The 20,661-nt window shown below is 39.0% G+C and overlaps 1 protein-coding gene across 5 annotated transcripts in view; it reads left to right on the top strand.

The window, feature by feature from the left end:
• AFG2A (AFG2 AAA ATPase homolog A) overlaps nt 1-20,661 on the top strand; it is a 205,071-nt gene that overhangs the window by 155 nt on the left and 184,255 nt on the right. For all 5 annotated transcript variants that reach the window (XR_008819656.1, XM_056325750.1, XM_056325772.1 and 2 more), the window contains exons 2-9: nt 506-630; nt 1,237-1,394; nt 4,560-4,618; nt 5,725-6,360; nt 8,607-8,736; nt 9,379-9,435; nt 10,299-10,422; nt 11,981-12,236. Coding sequence is in view for 4 of the 5 variants with exons in the window: in XM_056325750.1 (XP_056181725.1) it covers nt 506-630; nt 1,237-1,394; nt 4,560-4,618; nt 5,725-6,360; nt 8,607-8,736; nt 9,379-9,435; nt 10,299-10,422; nt 11,981-12,236 (1,545 nt within the window). In the remaining variant the exon portion in view is untranslated. The remainder of the gene's footprint in view (nt 1-505; nt 631-1,236; nt 1,395-4,559; nt 4,619-5,724; nt 6,361-8,606; nt 8,737-9,378; nt 9,436-10,298; nt 10,423-11,980; nt 12,237-20,661) is intronic.

Raw genomic sequence — 20,661 nt, 5'->3', positions numbered from 1 at the left:
GGACGGGCTGGCGCCTGCCGCGGCCCGGCGGGCTGAGGGCGGCTCGTTTAAAAATGGGTCCCTGCAACACCGGGCTCCCGCTTCACGCCGTCCTTCCGCGCTCCGCGGCCGCCAGAGCGGGCCCGAGGGGCTGCCCCATCCCTCACGGAGACGGGGATCCGGGGTGGGGGTGGCGTGGCGTGTCTCTCAGGCGAGGTCGGCTGAGCCCCCGTGAAATTCGCGTTTTGTTGCGGTGCCGCGGAGTGATGACCGCCGCAGAAGGGTCCTGCTGGTAGCTGGGACGGGGTTACAGATCCAGCAAGCAGCAGCCGGCGCCCAGGGGTGTTGTAACCGCTGTCCCGCTACAGCGCGGTTTCCCGCCAGAGGGTCCCTGCGCCTCCCTCACGGCTGGGCGCTGCCTCCCCTGAGGGCTTGGAAGGGCTTTGTTGTTTGTACGGGTTGGGGAATGCTGAATTCATCTGATAGGTAGCAAAAACCGATGTATTTTCTCTCCTGAAAATGTTAGGAGATGACAAAGTTCCAAAAATGTTACAAAGACTCCTCGCCCAGCTGTCGCTGAGTAGCATGAAGTCTGCAAACATATGCATAGGTCGCCCGGTCTTGCTCACCTCTGCTGATGGGCGACAGGAGGTGAGACTTTCTTGTTCCTACAAGGGCTTTTCTTCTGCTTTCAGTGTGTTCCTGTTGCATTAAATGGGGACCAAAATAGAGCATGCATTGAGAAAGATAGCGAATATGTTTTTTCCGTGTTTTACGCACTGTAGGTACATCTTTATTCTCAGTAGTGGAAAAAAACCATACTGCTGATGTTTTCTTTTGCCTCCAAGAAATTTATAAGTCCTGTGTGAATATATATATTATATATGGTATATTATAAATGCACGCATATCTTCTACTTGCAAAGAGTGTAGCCCTTTACTCTTCATTGATTTGTAGCATTTCCTAGTCAGCACAGTGTGTGCATCGTGTCATCTGCAGAATGTGTTGTGTCCTGGTGGAATATTTTATCTCCTTTGTAGGCAAAATATAACCTCTTCCTTCTTGAAAAGTGTCTTATAATATCTTAAAAACTCAGTGCTACTTGCGTCTTACTCTGTGGCACTAGGTTTTAACCTAATCCTTCTTCCTCCTCAGCTCATGTTTTTCAGAATAAAACATTGCTTACCTTAACTGGAGTACTGGAAATGATGGGGGAGAATCTCAACTGACAGTTGTTTGCTTTGAAACTCTTCCTAGGTTTGTACTGCGTGGCCCACTGCAGGCTTTCCAGGTGGGAAAGTTGGGCTGAGTGAAACCACGCAGAAGAACTTGAAAGTAAATCCAGGTGATGCTGTCACTGCGCAGCCTGTGACTGGTGCAGTCATCCAGGCAGAGGAAGTCGATGTAAAGTTGAGGTATGGAACTTGCTGTAATGTAGTGCCGTGCTGTGAGGTATCTGCTTTGCACTGCAGACTCTTACCTCTTGGAAGATGCTATTTTTCTCTCTTGCTTTGATGGAATTAGTACCCACACGAAGTCAAATGTTTAGTAACTGTTGGCTAACTGCTGCTAACTGGTGCCTCCTCTGTGGGCAGTGGATTGGCTCAGCTGTTGCACAAAATCTCAACTAAGGAGTGGTGCTGTTGTGGAGAATATAATTAGACTAAGCTCATTAGTTTATTTATTTATTAGTTTATTAGTTTAGATTCTTCGTTTTATGCTAAATTGATGAAAAGTAATGATAGCTCAGTACCTCCTGAAGCAGAGGTCAAGCTACCCGCATTGCATTTGCATTAAGCAAGGGTATATAACTGCACGATCGAGGCAGATTGTTTAAAATGTTAAGTGTCTTGTAAAGGATGAGGACAGGCTCAGCGTGTACAGTTCATGTCAAGTTGGAAGGAGCCCATGTTGCTGCTGCTGTCATTAGGAAGTATAACGCAAACTGCCATCTGAAAAGCTCTTGTTGAAAAAAGTCCTGTTGCGGTTAAGAGAACTACTGGCTGACAAGTTGCGGGGAGTGAAGTGATTTATTTTTTTTTAACCACTTCCCTTCAAAACATCACCTTTGTATGTGAGTGGGTTTGTGCTCTGCTTTTATTTGTTGGAGTATTTTTTAGGATTTAAAACTCTCAGAGGTATGTTTTTGTTTTTTAATTGAAATTCACCCAAAAAAGGGACAAAAGGTACAAATCACAGTAGCCTTGAAATCGTGAATGCTTTGAGAAATTAGCAGTTTAGTGATCTGCTAAATGACTTCCTGTATTTGTCATTCTTGTAACGTTCCACAGAGTCGGCATTTGGGTTGATGCAGAATACGATTATAGTTATTTCCTAAATAAATTTATTTTACAGTTACTTTTGAAAGTGTCCCAACACTTTAATTTCTATAAATTAAATTCACTTCCCTGCCAAACCTCTGTTTTCAAACATGGCATTGGCATGGTCTGTTTTATGGGGGAGATGCTGTTTTCCAGCATGCTGATTGTCAGAAATGTTGGTGAGACAATCTTGCTTTTTGTCAGTAATACAACCAGTTTGGCTTTAATTACAGTTTTACAGGTTTACCTGGTTGCGCGTCAGCTTGCTTTGACCTCCATGCCTTTCTTCTCACCAGAAAATGAAAAAAATTATATCTTTACATCTTTCTGTAATTAAATTAATTCTACAGGAAATTTTATTATTACCTAGTATTTGGTTATAGAGGTAGTTGAAAACACTGATTTTATTAAAAACCAACCCCACGTTAATTTCAGAATTAAACCCAATCTATTTATATTTTCCTTTGTTAATACTCAACGCATTCTTTCTTTAAAGCTGTGACTTTTACTGAAATACAAGCTAAGGATGAAGTCAGAGGAATTGCATGTAACTTTTGAAATATTCATGATTACTGTAATTTTTTTGGAAACTGTTCCACAGCCAGAGTTTTCCTTCTCAGCCAGTTGAGTCAGGCTCTCAGGATTGTTACGCATATGTACCACCAGGTAAAAAGTCATGTAAATGGCTGTTTTTCTAGAATGACTCTAGGAGAGAAAATGTGAAAACTGTGATTGGTCTGTTTTAAGCCGGGTAATTTCCTACAAACCAGAGTGCTTTCTATCATGTAAGAATGTAAATTATTAAAAGAGTAAGTGGAAACGCCATTATTCAAATGCTGCCCGAGCTTCTAGACACTTTACAGGTGGAGTTAATTTTCTGCAAATTAATACCTCTGGGGAGTTGCTTGCATGCATAATTTAGCTTTTTCTTCCAGTTAAAAAAAACAATTCCCAACCTTGGACCCCAACAGCATAATTGAGTATGTGTTTACTTGTCAGATACGGCTGTGGTATTTTGAGAGTTCTCCTCTATAATAGCATAATGCCCCTCTTTCCCTCAAGTTGCTTTCTTAATCAGTACAATTGAGAAATTAATTTTTATTTCTGGGTTTAGAGCTCCCCCCATTGATTGTACTTTTATTTGCAGCAGTTGTATCTTTTAAATGCATTTGGTGCTGCTGCTGTTCAGCTCTTGGTGTAATGCTTTAAATCATACAGGTATAAGTATTTACAAAAGTTGTGGACATTTCTGAAGAACGGATGTAGTGAAACATTTATTTTGCTGTGAAAACAGAAGGGCTAATGTCTGAGGCTCATATGGATTGGGTGAGGAGGGTAAATCCTAAGGAGTTTTAAAAAAATGGTTTAATGGGCTTTAATAGCAGGCAAAGGAGCAAATAAAACAGAAAAAAGATTGCATGGATAAGCCACTGCTGAAAAATGATTGAATCGCCACAACCTTACATGTTGCAGTGTATCTGAGGAACAGGGAGAGTTAATGATGTCTGTGCTCTCAGTGAGTTGTAAATATGATATAAAATGTTTTTATATGAACACTAGAGGAAGACATTCATGTAAACACCTTTTACCTTTCATTTGCTTTGAGCCAAGAGCACACGTGTTCAGTCATGTGTTAAATTCCAGTGATGAGAGCGTGTTTGAGAAAAGGCTGTAGGCCTGGCCAGAGCTGGTGAGGAAGGTGCTCTCGAGGTATCTCTCGAGTTGCTTAAACTCAATTAAATAAGAGACTAGAAAACATATCATGGAGAAAACTTGTACTGTTTCAATAGTGGATGTGCATTGTTTTAAGACATGCACAGTTTTTGCAAGTGCTTAAGGCGTTCGCTTTATGTGTGCTTGCAGGGCTGAAAGAGACCTACCTTGTCAGTAATTTTTTCTGTTCGGTAAATGTAGTGATGACCATTCTGCTTGAGGAGATGTGAAGCATGCATTCCGCATTTGTAATCTTAAGAAATGATAAATATAACTCACGATATTGTTTATTACAGCGTATTGTATGGAAAAACTAACACAAAATTGAATATGTGTGCTGCTTTTGTTACTATGGGTCTAATATCTTCAGAGATAGTACTCTGAAGACTGTAAAGTGCTCATCCATCTTTTCTGTTTGTGGGGATGAATCATATACTGTAAAACAGGTGGTTTTCATCATCCTGGTCCTTTAGTGGTGTGGACTCTGTTTTGGTTTTGAAGTAGTTACTGCTTGGAAAAATAACTTTTTTTTTCTTCCTACCACAGGGACAAAGATGCCACTGTTAATGCTGAGGAAATGTCTGTCTGCCTACTGAGAAATCTAGGTATAAGTTTTTTTGCTTCTCTTTTGACTGTTTAATTTTTGTAGTAGATTGTAAACTTTTGGATAACAAAGCAAACAGTTTCATTTTACATTCTTAATCGAGGGCTTAAGGCAAAATAGAGAATGCTATTCTACTCACACTTCTTTTAGGGATCTGTCTTCTTTGGGATAAATAATTTTGCCGTGCTGTAAATATCTAATTTGCATTAATCATGATTCCATTCCTTTCCTTCTGTCCATTATATATATTGCTGGTTCAAGTTACTGTTGTTTAGCAATCATTGCTGGCCTTCTGGCTGATACTGTGATATATTTGAGAGTGCAATACTGCACGTTAACAACAAGGTAAGGGATCAATATTGACATGAAATCCCATAGTCTGATTATTTTCTTTTTTTTTTTTTTTGTTAACGGTGGTGGTAAATAAGCAAAATCATTCTTCATTGGGTGGTAGAGATGTACAAGTAAGGAAAATAAAAGTAAGTTATTCAAGGCAGTGCTACGCAAAGCACTCATTACAAATTGTTCTACTCAAAGGGAATCTTTTGGTTTAGGAATTAATAACAATATTGCTATTCTGAGAAGCAGGAAACATCAACTGCATTCCAAATTCATGAGTTTGGCTGGAAATAATAAATCTTATTTACATTTTTGCCTTTGTTTTTTGTGCCTGTAGGATGCATTCAGATCAGATTTCCTAATCTTTCTCTGTCAATGCAAAGGCTAAAACCTTAATTTTTTTTTTAGGCCGAGACTCAAAGGTTGGCTAAACATGAAATATTGTGAACCTGTAAGGCACACAGGAAATAAAAATTATTTACAATACTAATTCCATAATTTTCCTTTGTACGTTGTATGAAGTTTAAAATGCTCAAATTGATGATGAGTTTAATATGCGATGCTTATGAATGTTTATCCAGTACAGTGTGCTCGTGTACAAAAGGATCATTTAAAGTACTTGAAATTACCAAACTAGTTTATAGCACACTTTAGACTTCCTGATAAAGAATTATTCTGTTACAAGAGTTTCTGAACGTTATTGCTGCCAAAGTAGATTGAAATGTCTTCTTTGTCTTTTTTTCTTTTCTTTTTTGAATCTTCTCATAGATGGGAAAATAGTTTTACCAGGAAACCTCTTGGCTTTCACTTTCTATGGCAAACTTTGTAACTTCATGGTGACAAAAGTGAAAGGAACTGATGGCGCAGAGCTGACTGCCCAAAGCAGTGCCATTTCCAGTGATATGCATGAGCCAGACCTTGAAAGATCTGGTTTGGAGACAAGTACGTTAGATTTGTCCTTACAGCTTGGCAAGATGGACATTGACGATAGCCCAGAGGTTGCAGCTATGAGCACACCAAGGAAACCGATGGATCCGGGTTCAGCAGTTACACCCACCTCTGCTGTGGCAGTCCGTGGTCAAGACTCTGGTCAGGGAGATAAAACCTACAGCAACGGAGATGTTGCAGACCTTGCTGATGATCTGGAGTTGGCTGGGAAAGGAGGCAGTGAGGGACTCCCACTAACTGGCAAAACTGGAGCAGTATGCAATACAGATGCTTTTTATTTCATTTCTTCAAGAACTAGAATCAATTTTATTGAAACAAGAACCAATGTAGCAGAAGATGGTGATTGTGAATCCCGAGTCACTTACGATATGATAGGAGGTTTAAGCAGCCAGCTCAAAACTATTAGAGAAATGGTTGAACTGCCCTTGAAGCAAGCTGAACTGTTCAAGAGTTACGGTATGATGCCTAAGAGTTGGCTTTCTTAATTTGATATTAGTTTTTTTTTCTTTAATGTGACTTTTTTTTTCTTCTTTTTTTTTAACCCAAGTTATTCCAGGAGTATGCACTAAATTTTATGTAACACTGATCTGGTATACTTGTGTGTCCAAACAATGTAAAACTGTTCTATAATTACACTGTACAGATACTATGAAGATGTTTTGATTAGCTTGTGTGAAAAAGAATTGAGTAGGAAAGAAATATGTGTCTCTAAGAAAATTCAGGTATGCATAAACAGAATTTAGAGCAAATAGGAAAGACTTCTATACTTGAGCATTTGAAAGATGCAGATGTTTGTGTCATCAGATTTTAATTTGCTTTAGTAGAGCCAACTAATTTTTATTTTTTTTTTTTAAGTTGAGAAGAACTCAGATTAATTCTTCCACTGTTTTTATCCCCATGTGTTGTAGGGTTCTGGCAGAATTTTAGGGAAGTCTTTGAGGCTGTTTACTCAAACTGCTCAGTGTGTTTAGTATGGAATTACAGGGTGGAAAAACTAACACTATTACTGTTGCCTTATATAAAGTTATATCTGACATATATGAACTTGGAGGGTTTTTGTGACAAAGATAAAACTCTGGACTGTGTATTTATTGCAGATGGATATGTACATAAAGCAGGCATGTCTGTTCGCTGTACTTGTCTGGATGTGCATCATTGCGAAACAGGGCTCTCACCTATATTTCTTTAATATCATGTCTTTGAGGCTTTTTATTTTTCTGCCTTACCTCTTCCCACATATATGCTTTAGAGATGAGGTGATTTCAGTGATCACTGGGACAATTGCTGTAAGACACTGTGGTGGCTCTTTTGGAGTGTGTTGCTTGGGCGTGATCAGCACGTATCAGTGGGGTGTTGTGAGGCGTCTTCATCTGTGTGTGGTCTGGCCCAATTTGCTGACTTCCAACCACAGCATCACTGCATGGTTTTGTGTTAGTAGAAAGTTTGCTTCAGCATCAGCATTCTTCATACTTAGTCTCAAAAGTGCTTGATCAGACTGTCTACTAATTACATGAGAGATGTTTACTCACCAGTTACAAACCTTTAGTAACCATCCAAATGTTGAGAGTCCTTGTCTGCTTGTAGGGAGAGAGGCTGTCAGCTGTAATGAGACGTTCGCTTTAGCAATTCTGTTTCTTGCCAGTACCAGAAACACCACATGAGGGAGCAGCACGTGCTTTAATGGACTGTTGTGAAGTAACCTGTCTGTAAAGACACTTTCATTTCTATCCTCTTGTCAGTTAGCAGATAAGTTTTTTCTTTTTGAGTATATTAGTTCCTAAGGTTTGGGCCTTCTGCCCATGCCATGCCAGTTGTGTTATTCTCTGTCACCATGATGTGACCTGCCGTTCAAGCATCATTCCCTGTCTGATTGCAGTACCCAATTGATGTTTCTTCTTCGGCTGTGTTTCAGCAATGTCTTTTGTACCAGGGTCAATCCTTTGTCAAACATTTGTCTCTTCTTCTTGCATTTTAATTTTCACCTTCTGTTTTCAGCTTTGTGCCCATTTAATTTAGTTTTGCTGGTCTGAAATTTTTTTGGGGCTCTTTACCTGGGAGCGTAATGTTACCGTTTTAACTGTATCCAGTAGTACCTTGTTCTTCTAGTGTCCCTTACATTCTGTCTTTGAATGTTTCTTTTCTGTCTGTTGCAACTCTTAACATTTGCCATTAAAGAGGCAAATTTATCCTTTTGATGTGTATTTTTTATCTTTTTGTAAGTATTCTTGAAGCAAGCTTCACAGTATTTCTGAAATTTTTTTGAGTGTTGAGGAGAAGGTGTTTTCTGATGTTGGGAATTTGCAGTAATGACACTGTAAGAATCATGAGTAACTTAATAAAGTATGCTCATGGATGTTAGGTACTCAGTCCAGTAATTTTTTGGAAAAAAAACCCCAAACAAACAACAACACATAGGGAGAATTATTATGTTGAACTACTGAGAAATAGAACTGTTTGAGTAGTTGCTTTTTAAACAGTATCATTTGGACTTTAGAAGAAAAAAAATGTAGCTGTATGTCCCATAGAAGGGTGCTCTTCCTAATGAAAGCCTACAATTTCATCAAAATGATGTTTCTGTTAAAGAAATTAATGCTGAGGTCAGGTTATAGTTGGTAATAACTGGGACAGTGAAATGTGCAAGTGCAGGTTGTTCACTCGAGCATTTATTACAAATAACTTTGTGTGCATGTGCTTGTTTAAAGGAATCCCTCCTCCTAGAGGAGTGCTATTATATGGCCCTCCGGGTACCGGGAAGACTATGATTGCCAAAGCCATTGCAAATGAGGTTGGCGCTCATGTTACTGTTATTAATGGTCCTGAAATAATAAGCAAGTAAGTCCACCCAATTTATTTTCATGAATTCTATAAATATATTAGCCCCGAATCTGCCCTGGCATCTATCCATTGTGGATAGGTGTAGATGGAGAATTGGCTATGGGCAACCTGCCCAAGAGAGTCAAAAACAAACGGGAAAGGGTTCTCTCAAGTAGGGCTTATATTTCTTCTTGCAGTAAAAGAGGGTTATTGGATTTGGCCAAGAAATTTGTGTAAGGCATGGACTAAATTAAAGAGGGCACTGAAACTGCATCTGCAATTACGTGTTTGTTAGTTCTGCAACAAGGTGAATGATTTGTTAAAGCATATTTGAAATGAAGATAACACTGCACAGATTAATGTGTCTGGGGAACTATATTTTGTTTTCTAAAAAATATAGATAAAATTTTCTAACACAGAAGAGACAAACTTTTCCCTTTGATCTTTTTTGTAGTTACAAGATGATTATGTCTTTGTCTGTGCCCCATTTTACCTTAATTTCTTGTCCTTGTGGAAATAAAGCTTATTGTAGATTTGCAAATTCTTTGGGACTTTGAAAGGGCACCATATATGGCTTTTTGGAACACACGAGCAGTAATTTTCCAAGTTGCGTGGAAAAGACCAAAAATGTTTTTTATTAAAGTATTTTAATTATTATAGGTTTTATGGGGAGTCTGAATCAAGATTACGTCAGATATTTGCTGAAGCTTCTCTGTGGTACGTTCTTCCAGATAATTTTATTCATGCTAACTTATTTGCGGTGTTGGTTCCAGCGTTAATGTTCTTAAAAGAAAAACACTTGCAGGAATTTTTGAATTGAAATTTTTTCCTGCAGTGGTTTTTAAAAGGAAATAAATTTGTCTATGTAGAGCTTAGCTAGAAGGAAAGCAGACAAATCTAGTATGCCTATTAAATGCTTTTGGACACTACCCTTTTTAGATGACTGTTACAGATGGTGCCAAACCGCTCTGTCTGTATCGCCAGCGTATTGTAGGCTTATCTCAAAAGATGAGCCAGAGTTTCACCTGGATCCAAATTTTTCTGTCTAGTTTTATCTTTGGAGACCAATGTGTGGTACTGTGCTGAGACATGGAAGCTAGCTCTAAACGGGCTAGTGTCGGTACTGGCTATAGCATGCCTCTGGGTTAGGGTAACATTCTGCTGAAATATATTGAACCTGGTTTAGGGCAGACTTTAGACTGCCAGGTGATTGGTGTTCATAATACATTAGCAAAACACTAGCGCATACTTTATTTGTAGAAGTGGCAAATAAAATGCTGTCTTTTCACTGGTGAATTTGGTATATTAAATGTTGAGTCTTTGGGAGAGAGTCATAGAGAAGTAGATTGGTAGGTCATCTTGAAGGTATTAGCTATCTAGTATATTAGTCATTTTAGTTACCTTGTTGTGTAACACCATATTCAAGGTCGAAACTTTTGGTTGCCTAAAGGAGCAGGATGCTTGTCAATTTTTGTAGGAACTGGACATTTTCTGTGTACAGCTTTGCACTTTTCTGCCTAGGTGTTTTAAATCTTCCTGAGCACCTAAATGTTTTTTTTTACCTTTCCCCGGCCCCCCAGTCAGCCCTCCATTATATTTATAGATGAGTTGGATGCACTCTGTCCAAAGAGAGAAGGGGCTCAGAATGAAGTTGAAAAGAGAGTTGTTGCTTCGTTGCTGACATTAATGGATGGCATTGGCTCAGTAAGTAGACTGTATTGAGACAATGTGTATGGGGACCAGGTGAACATAATAATTTTTCTTCTATAATGCAGCCAATTTTAGATGTGTTGTTTGGGGGGAAAGAAAACAGTCTTAGGTGAGACTTTATGTAATTATTTCATGCCTTCTTGGATGCTAAGCAGAAGACTTAGGAGGGGAATATCTCCTGATAATGCGCGATGAAAAAAGTTTTTTCTCCTTTCATTGTCTTTCTTTTGCCTTTTCTCACTCTTGTAGTTTTGGAGATAAAACTGAAATCTTAGTGATAGACCATCATAGACTCCTTTAGGTTGGAAGGATCTGTAAGGTCATCAAGTCCAACCGTTAACCCAGCACTGCCAAGCCCACCACTACACCGTGACCCTAAGCATCACATCTATGTGGTTTTTAAACACTTCAGGGATGGTGATTCCACCACATCCCTGGGCAGCCTGGTCCAATGCTTGAGCAACCTTTCAGTGAAGAAATTTTTCCTGATATCCAACCTAAACCTCCCCTGGTGCAACTTGAGGCCATTTCCTCATCCCGTCACTTGTTATCTGGGAGAATAGACCTACCCCCATCACTGACCTAAGCCAGGTATTTTTAATTGCTCTGAAATCAGTCATCAAAATACTTCCGGTGATGTATAGGGTACATGATTAAAGGCAACAACAGTTATTTCAAGATCGCCATAGTAATATTGAAGACATAAATAAAAGCATACTGAAGAAACAGTACATTATAGATTATGCCCATAAAGTTTGCCAATCTCTCATCTACTTTCTTTATGATTATTAGCAGGGAAGATGGAAGAAATCTGTCCACAGTATGAAAATGAGTTTCTGCTGTTTATGTAATCTACAAGTTTCTCACTTTTTTTGCACTGTAGTTTGAGTTGCCCAGTCTGGAGTTGTTTACAGGCAGGACATATTTTCTGACGGCAAAAGCTGATGGGTATTCTTTCTGGAGAAGGTGCTTCATTCACAAAAAGAGAATGGCACTGCAAGAAACTTCATAGCAGATTTTTGCCTCGCTTCAGAAGTGTAAAAGCGGAGCTTGAGGAAGTTGGTTCGGATTTTTGACCTTGCTTTCCCTACTGAACCTACAGGAAGCTTTATAACCTCCTGTCTCTGCTGGTTTTGATACCTTAAATTATTTGTTTCCCAGCCTTGTTTTTTCAAGGCCTGCTGATACCTTTTTATTCTTGCGCCAGTGCTGGCATTTAGTTTAAACTCTTCTTTTCCTTTGCTTGATGCTTGCTATCCTGATATATGAAAGCAGGTTCTTGGGGATTAAAGAGGGAGACACTGGGATGAGGGCATCTGGAGTAAAGTTTATCTGTATGTGCCTGCAGCCTATAGTATTGCTAAATTGCAATTAGGGATAGGTTGGATGGGATCGCTTGTGGTGTATATATTCTGAAAAATTGGTGTGTTCTTAGGGCTAGCATCAGGAGTTTAGTGTGTGTAATATTTGGGAAAAGTAAGTGAGAAGTATGTTTATAAGACGTGTTACATGTAACTGTATTTTAATATTTTGCATTGTTTGATGCCTTCAGGAAAGCAGTGAAGGGCAGCTCTTGGTACTTGGGGCCACTAATCGTCCTCATGCACTGGATGCAGCACTGCGCAGACCTGGGCGTTTTGATAAAGAGATAGAAATTGGAATTCCTAATGCCCAAGACCGTCTGGACATACTCCAAAAGCTTCTCAAGAAAGTTCCACATTCGCTCACAGCAGTGGAGTTGGTGCAACTGGCTGATAGTGCACATGGTTATGTGGGTGCAGACTTAGCAGCCTTGTGCAAGGAAGCAGGTAAGACTGTGTATCTTGTTTAGGAACTTACTTTGTTGTTAGTCCCTTTATTTTGTTTAAAAAAAATAAAAATCCACAGTCTGTACTAATAGCTTTTAAAACAATGACATTTAATTAATTTCTGTGTCAAAAAACCTAACCAGGCATGAAATATGATGAATATCAGTCTGCTCCTGGGGAGACAGAAAAACTTGTTGACTATTACTAGATCTTAAAATCTAATAAGGTTAATGGCACAGGGGATTCCCCAGTGTTTTTTCTAGCAAATTAGCTAGCTAGTCGTCTCTCAGTAAACCAATGGTTTAGTGAGTTAACTGAAATATCCCTAAGAGTCTTTTTGCTCTAGAGCCTACCTCTCTGCACAAAAATCCCAAGTCACTCAAGGTAGACAGCTTGTCCTGCATGTCGTTGTACCCAGGGTATTGAGCCTGTGGGCCTGGGTGGTGTTTACTGTAGCTCCTTCCCATATTTTGTGCCCATATTTCATTTGCCTGCAGATGAGGAGCGGGTGGCAGAGGCTAGGGGTCTGTACGCACCTGGTGCGGTAGAGCTGGAGAGCACATCCTGAGCTGGGGGTTGGAAGGTGTCCCTTGGCCTCTGGTACAGGCATAACCCTGCAGAATTAGCCATGCATCATGCAGCCAGGGTTCAGTATGTTCCAGGGAATACTTCAACACGACTTCACTTCTGTTTTCATTGGCTGGAGTATTAGAAGTATGCTCTATTAATTCTTACGTTTTGCTAGAATGTGTCTATGTGGTTTAAGTGTTGGACCTAAAGTCTACTCATGAGCAGCTGTTTAAAACAGTCTAGTCAAAATATGACTCTTTAGCTCTGCTTATGCCTATTTGCTCCCTTGTAGTTTGCAAGTAACGTTTGCTGTATGTGCTGGTTACTTTTATTTCCTTTGGCACTGGGACAGCTTCCTCTGGCGGTGGCACAGTGCATGGTTAACTTGCATCAGAATTAACTATGAAGATGACAGAAGTCTTACTGGGGGTGTTGGCATGTGGAACAGCAAGGTTTTTACTTGCCAGTTTCCAGAATTTCTAAGGGATAGTTATCAATTATGAATTTGTGGACTTTTGTATGGATCAAGAAGAAAAAAAAATATGTACAGACACAGACTGCTCATTATAGTGCTCATCTGTTGGCTTTGCTTGTGTGTTAAGCTCTGTTTTAAGTCAGCAAACATTCTTTTAAGAACAAATATATACAAACAACAGCAACAAAAAGATAAACTCCCTTTTTATTTTCCTTCCGTGTTTTTGGAAGCCAGTCAGTCTGCCTGTGGCACAGTCCTCACATAGTAAATACTTCACTAATGTAATGTAAAATTTTCAGTAAGAAGTGTTGTGGTTTCGTTTCCAAACATGACCAAGCCTAGACTTAATTGTGCATGCACGCATCAATTCTGGACACTTCATAATCCAACTGCAATGAGATGATATTTACCCACTGCATGAAAGCCTTTTAGAAAATTAATTTCCAGTGTTACGAAAATGGAGCACTACATGCTACGTAGTTCCAAAACTTCTGGCATCCACCTGTGACTGATTGCAGGACATGCTGTTATCTGGGAGCTTTGCTTCCAAAGCCAGTGCTGAGGATAAAGGAAGGAGGACGTCTCCTTTGTATTGATCATCCCTGAAGTTTGAATCCATGCTGTTAAGACTTTGCTATTTGTTAACTTGGAGTGACCTCTGCTGGGGAGAATACAGTCCAGCGCCGTTAACTCTTTGCAGCCCTCATGTATTTTTCTCCTTCAAAGAACTGCAGAAGCATCATTTCGTTGTAGTACTACATAAGCTGGATTTAAGTTACTTTGAATAAGGAGCATTTTTAGTTGGATTCTTTTTTTTTTCTGATCAAGCTCTCGATATCTATTTTTTAATATTAAATTTTCAACACTTTGTAAAATATTATTGCTTTAACTGGAGTTAAACTTAGAAAAGACTAGCTTTTATGAAGTTATATTTCTCCTCAGCAGAGCAAGGTTATTCCATATGGCAAATTTTCCAGTGTTTTGTCTAGTCTTGTTTGTTGTTCCGAGTAATGGGCTTCTATTGCTTCATTTAAGAAATTTTGCCATGGGCCAAGATAGCTTGCTGTCCAGGAATGCTCTCTGATATTCAGCCTAAGTTTTCCTTGTTTAGTTTTATCCCATTATTTCTATTTACATCCTTGTATAACACATTCACTCTCCCTCCTTAGTGTTTACACCCTTCAGATATCTCTAGGCTGTTCTCATGTCCCCTACCTCCTCATTCATTACTGAGCCAAACTATAAATATTTAGCTCTTTTAATCTTTCCACATAAATAAGTCCTTCCTGCCTTCTGAGAACTTATGTTGATTTTCTCTGAACTCCCTCCAGTTTGTCAATAACCTTTTGGTAATGTAGGGCTCAGAATTGAACATAATATTTCGTATATATTACAACATAAAACATGGTATAAACTTATAGCTAAGACTGCTGGTGTGCATTTCTAAATAGCCAAAATGCTTAACATTCAGGCAATGGCTGAGTGTTTTTTTTATATATATGTGAGTGTGTGTGTGAGTGTGTATATATATATATATATATATATGTAAAAGAGTTGCTTCATAAATTGTAAGGTTTCTTGTGCCCCTTTCACACATAATGTGTGTGTAGGAACAGCTGAAATGCGGAGACTATTTAGAAGCAGGAATTCTGAACTCAGAAATACATGTTCAGTTTTTGGTACAAGATTATTGTAATTTGCTATTATTACTGCAGTAGTGGTCTTTGGGAGAATCTTGAGTCCTGCTTACACCATTTTTATCTTTAGGTACTTCATTTGTGACTGGAAAGCCTGAAAGTTTACAAGCTAAATATAGTTTTATTCTTAACACAAAGTTTAGATCATTTCCAAAGGACTCATCCTCCCTTATCTTTATACAGCAACTCTGATTTTTTAACACATGTATAATATTGTGTATATACTGCTTAGATAAACTAAGGGTGTGGTAATTAATGTACCACAGTTAATGTAGTAATTGTAGGGCTATGATAGGCAAACCTTTCACTTTTGCATCTATAGTTATGCTTCCTAAGATACTCCATTATAAAGCTTTGATGTTTTGTCTCCTATATAATTCTGAAGAGCATGTGTTAATGAAAAGTAAATAGCTGTTTTTTAGTTAAATATATTCCAACTGTTTTCTTGGCAGAAGTTGTTTGTTCTCCAGTACAAGAATTGCTCAGTGGTACTTCTGGGGTCAGACAGGCAAGTTTTCTGTTCTGTTCAGCAACTCTGTGCATTTTCATGGAAGTCATGACGAAGTTTTAGGAACCTTTCATGTTTTGTGCTGAATGTTTCTAGGCTTCTGTGTATATGGTGTGTACAGAATTGTGGTGTTGTGTTGTGTGGCTGGAATGGGCAAGGAGAGGAAAAGTGGACAAGAGAATCTGTGCAGTGTGCTTTGGACTTGTACCAGAGTACTTGTATCCCCCCCTCACATGTTGAGCAAGTATTATTCATCTGTTTTACAAAGAAATGTGGTCATTCCAGCAAACTTAAAGTAAGTAAAATATTCTAACATGGCAAGTATCAGTAGCTTAGATGCAATGCTTTCAGAATTAGTGTACGTCATCTCTGTTCAAGGTTACATATAGCTGTAGTGATGACATTGGAGAAGTTGGGATTTCTCTATGGCCTAGCAACATGTTTCTGTTTTCCACAATTAACTGCATACTTCCATACAGGTTAACAACATAGTATGGCAAACCTGCAAATACCTTGATGGGCAATGGACCATATCCTGTGGGCATCAGCTTGCAATGGGCTCCTCATGGTAGATTCTTGAGGACTTGAGTGCCTTCGGAGGGTTTCACATGCACAGAATTCTTGACAAGAAAAGGGCTTAGTTATGTGTGCAGCTGAGAAAGTCATAGTCATATTCTTAAGACTGGGAGAGGTCTACTATGTCCTAAATCATTTAGTGGACTACCTTTTAGTGTGAACAGCTGCCTTCTGAATTGTTTTGTCTCAAGCGGAGGCAATGTCTAGAAGATAGGCACTGCTATATCCTTGCATATAATGCCAGTGTTTGTATGCCCCTGCAATCGTATTGCTTCTGCTTTAATTAATTGGCCACACAGAGTTTTATTAATTCCCTAAAACATTATAATGGTTTTAATTTAACAACAAAGATAAGCACTGCACTTTTTATTTTTTTAAAACACACGAAATGTTAATTATGTAGCAGAGCCATGAATGGTATAAACTGTACTGAATGTTAGAAGATGCTTAGCAACAAAGGTTTCCAAATATAGCAATTTATTATAAACTTATCCTTCTATGGCTGCCTGTAGCATTTCAAGAGGGTGAATATAAATATAGCTTGATTTCTTCAAGAAGTGGGTTCAGTCATATTGTTTACAGAGAAAGGAAGTATTTGCTTTGTAACTCTTAGAATTTATCTTCAACATCCGTGTTCATTACACATAATTTCAGTGTGCTGATATAAAACACTTGGACTGTGATAAGATAGCATCATGAGGAGAGGAAGAACAAATGTCTGTGTTTAAATAGTGGTCTGTCTTGTAATAACATCTGTTTGGTTCCAGTGATGATGTTGCATTGCAACCACTGAAGCTTTGAGACTTCTGTGAAAGAAGCACTAATTGCTTTGTTTTGCATCAGTTCGGATTTTTTTGGGGGTGTGTTTTTTTTTTTAAAAAAAAAATTACCTGATTGTAATAGTTTAAGGTATCACCTTACTTAGTCTTCAGGGTTGTAACTGTTCAGTGGCTTGAGCTGGCTGTTCCAAAAAATGTTGCAGAAATAAGAAACTGAGCTACATATTTGACCAGTGTGAATCAGCATTACTCTACTGAATCTGTGAAGCTACTTGCATAGACATATGATATGGTCTGTCGTCTTTCTTTCATAATTTTAAGGGTCTTGTTTGAAGATCTTACTGTCTGTGGTATTCATTCAGCCCTTCTATTACCCTTGTGTTCTGATGAATAATACAGCTAGGATGTTCTTTATTGGATTTTATATATGATGATTCTTTATATTGATTATATATAGATATTAGATCTGTAAAAGTATAAGTTATTTAGGGGGATACTGTACTTGGCTTTTGTTGGAGCCGAGAAATTTCCTGCTGTATCTTTTACAACTCAAAAAAGAATTTCATCAATTCACTTGCATTAAAAAGAAAAATAATAATAAAAAATAGGCAGTTGAAGGTTTTTTGTTTTCCCCTGTAATTGATGGGGAAAGAAATTCTCCTAAAACCCAGGAATGTTTCTGTTAGACCTATGTGAATTCTGCCCCGCCCCTCCCCCCCCCGCCCCCCCCCCCCCCCCCCCCCCAGCTTCTGCAGTTTTGGTAGCCTGGCCACCTGCAGGAAACGTGAGCCGTTTGGGCTAATGTGATTAACAGTGGGTCTCTGTGCACCCTGAGGACCTGCCTCTGACTGGTATTTCACTTAGACAAATGCTGCGTTCAATACGTGGCTTCTCAGCCTTGCATCTCAAATCTGAGCTCTTCGTTTCAGCTCAGACACAGTCTTGATGAAACAGTCTAGTGTCTGGGCATCAAAAATATCTGTCCTTTCTTTAAGTCAAGCCATAAAGGTTCAGTCTGAACCTTTCCCAACATGATTTGGACCCGAGTTCTGCTGGGGTGTACAATAAATGGAAATATTTTACTTGGGTTATAATGCCAAGTTTGGGAACGTGGGCCGAGACACTATTGAAAGTGTAGATTTTGACAAAGGCTGTTGGTGACCAAGGCAATGGGATAATTTGTTCTGCAAGGTGCTTTTTGATTTGTTTTCAAATTAACTGGTTGCAGTTAAAGGTTTTAAAGAGAAAACACTGCTTGATGTGCTATAGTTATTTATTCCTTTATGGAAAGCGACTGAAGATACCATGTCTATGTTGTTTTTGGTTTTGATGTTTTGTTTGGTTGGTTTTTTTGTGTAGCATAGAAAAAGATTGAAACTGTGCTGTTGCAAACGATCTGCTATTGCATTCTCTAACTGAATACTGATTCCCATGGGACATGCAAAATGAGGTGGGAAAGGCTGTGTGCCTTTTTATGAAAAGGTTGTGTAGAAAATATGGGTTTTGTGGGGAATATTAAGAATATGTATGGTCAGATGGTCAATGCCAAAAAATGTATTCTTATGAAGTTGAGGGATTTTTGCAGAGATGGCAGAACACTGGATTTTGAAGTGCACTGAAAAGTCCAGATGTAATACAGAAGTAAAGCTACAAGTTAATTTTTGGATTGGAGCAATTGAGTTTTCTGACACTGTGTTCCATCATACTAATTTATGGTGCAAGAAGACCAAGATTTATGTTAATGCTGTGTTCTGTGATTTTAAAGTTGGATCCTTAGCATAGAAGCTGTTTTTAAACCAAAGCAATTGACCTAGTTTGCCGTCTTAACAGGTTATGAATAAATGAGTCCTTGCTTGCATGTATACATAACAAAGCGATGTGGCTTTTTTTGGACTTAGACTGCAACATGTTTTTTGATTGTTTCTTAGAGCACTAACTCAGAATGGTGGCTTTCATGCAGAAGTGGCTACATCTGGATGCTGCTGAGTGGCTTGACTGAACATGCTTGAGACTGGGTGGAGTGTGTTGACCTTATTCTTGTCCGTGGGATCCTTGCCCTCTTTCTTAGGATTTCCTCCCCCCAATATCTTCTAAGGCAAAGACAAAGTCAGAATTGGTTTTAGAACTTCTGTCTTAAACATTTAAAATAGTTCAATTACTTTCCTCAGATTCCACAAAAATTGTGTTATTTTAGCTGCATAGCATTAGATTCTCACCTTTCTACTTGGGTTCAGTGTCATTCTGATGTGATTGCAAAATTTTTAAATCTGTTTTTTTTTTACCCTGTGTCTCTACATATGCTGAGTGCGCAGATGTTTCTTTACTGCAAGTTGTCTTTGTATCCAGAGAGAAAATGTCTTGCTCTGTTTGCCTCTTTGAAGAGACACTGGTGCATGTTACAGTTGTGCTTAGTTGTAGTTGTAGTTATTTTTTTTCCATAGTTATTTCTGTAGTTGTTTTTCTTACATAAAATTTTTGGGGTTTTTTTGTTTGTTTTGTAATGGTGCTTGAGTTTTGTTTTTGTATGGAGAGTTGTACTTACTGCAGTCAGGGCGTGTGAACTTTTGGTTTTCATCGTAACTAATTTTAAGTGTGCTTTTATCTGAAACTGGCTTGAAGTTAATTGGATGATGGGGTTGCTGACTTCATATACACATTTGTTGGTTGAGTACTTAATCTGTTTAAAGCACATCCCATTCTGTCTGCTGATGTTTATAAAAACAGGAAATAAAGAATATTTTCAGAAGGGTTGATCAGTAACGGTCGCTAATATTTTAAATTAACTTTCATGGCAGATAGACGCTGTGGTCTTGCTTCTGCAGCTTGAGTGGTACAGAAGAAATAATGTTCGTGTGTGGCAATGCACATAGAAGCTTCTACTTGAATGGGTTGGAGGGTCAGCCCCAAAACAAGTTGTTTGGTTTGAAGTGAGAGGGACACCAGAGTAGCCTGTGTTGGTGCAGCCCTACCTGTGCACACCAGTGAAATGGCAGTCAGAATGTCATTCCTCAGCTTGCGGATCCTGAAAATTTAGCATTATGTCATTTTACTTAAGAACAGAACAAATATAGGACAGATAATGTCTTAGGCTGGGTCGTTGGCTGAGCTGCGGTGCGAGCAGACAGTTCTGTGTCGTCCCTGTTTATTTTCTAGACCTGGGAATCAACACAATGTCGGTAACCCAGCTCTAAGTCACGTTGACAGGAGTGGTGTGCTGCTAGTCAGGTGCTTCAGCTCCCTGGATGTGAAGCTGGATGAGAGTTTTGTGCCAGGCAATGTTATTCCTCTAGCAACAGGAGAAATCCTCACCTCTCTGTATAGTACCTTTGAATGAGTGAAAGGGGTTTAACCAAGACTAAACTGATTTTTGAAGACACTGTAGTCCACTATCTTTAAATTATCCTATAGGTTTGGGTTTTTTCTACAGTGATCCGAGCTGCTTGCTTCCCTGTGTTAACTTTAAAGGTTTTGCACATCAGAGAACTGAAGACAACTTCCTGACCTTTAATCTCTGAGAAAGGTTTGGCTAATCTGTGGACTTCTTGGTGATACAACATGCTTTACACAGTCATTCATCTTAACTGGCATTTTGCTAACTGAAAGACATTGTGCAGACTTACACACTTCCTTCTTCTTCTCGCATCACGTCTTTTCTCATTTTCCACCTCCTGCTAGCTGAAGTAGGCTAACCACGCTCACTGTTGACATGCTGTCCACACACATGTTCACATGCTGGTCATCATGCAAGCACTGCAGTGTTTTTCTTGTACTAACAGAGTTCGTGTTCACTGCTGCCCTCCTAGCCTAGCATTAAATTACT

The sequence above is a fragment of the Falco biarmicus genome, chromosome 1 (assembly GCF_023638135.1).
Source record: "Falco biarmicus isolate bFalBia1 chromosome 1, bFalBia1.pri, whole genome shotgun sequence".
Lineage (NCBI taxonomy): Eukaryota > Metazoa > Chordata > Aves > Falconiformes > Falconidae > Falco > Falco biarmicus.
The sequence above is the reverse complement of the archived record's forward strand: the minus strand, read 5'-3'. Positions and strand labels throughout refer to the sequence as shown.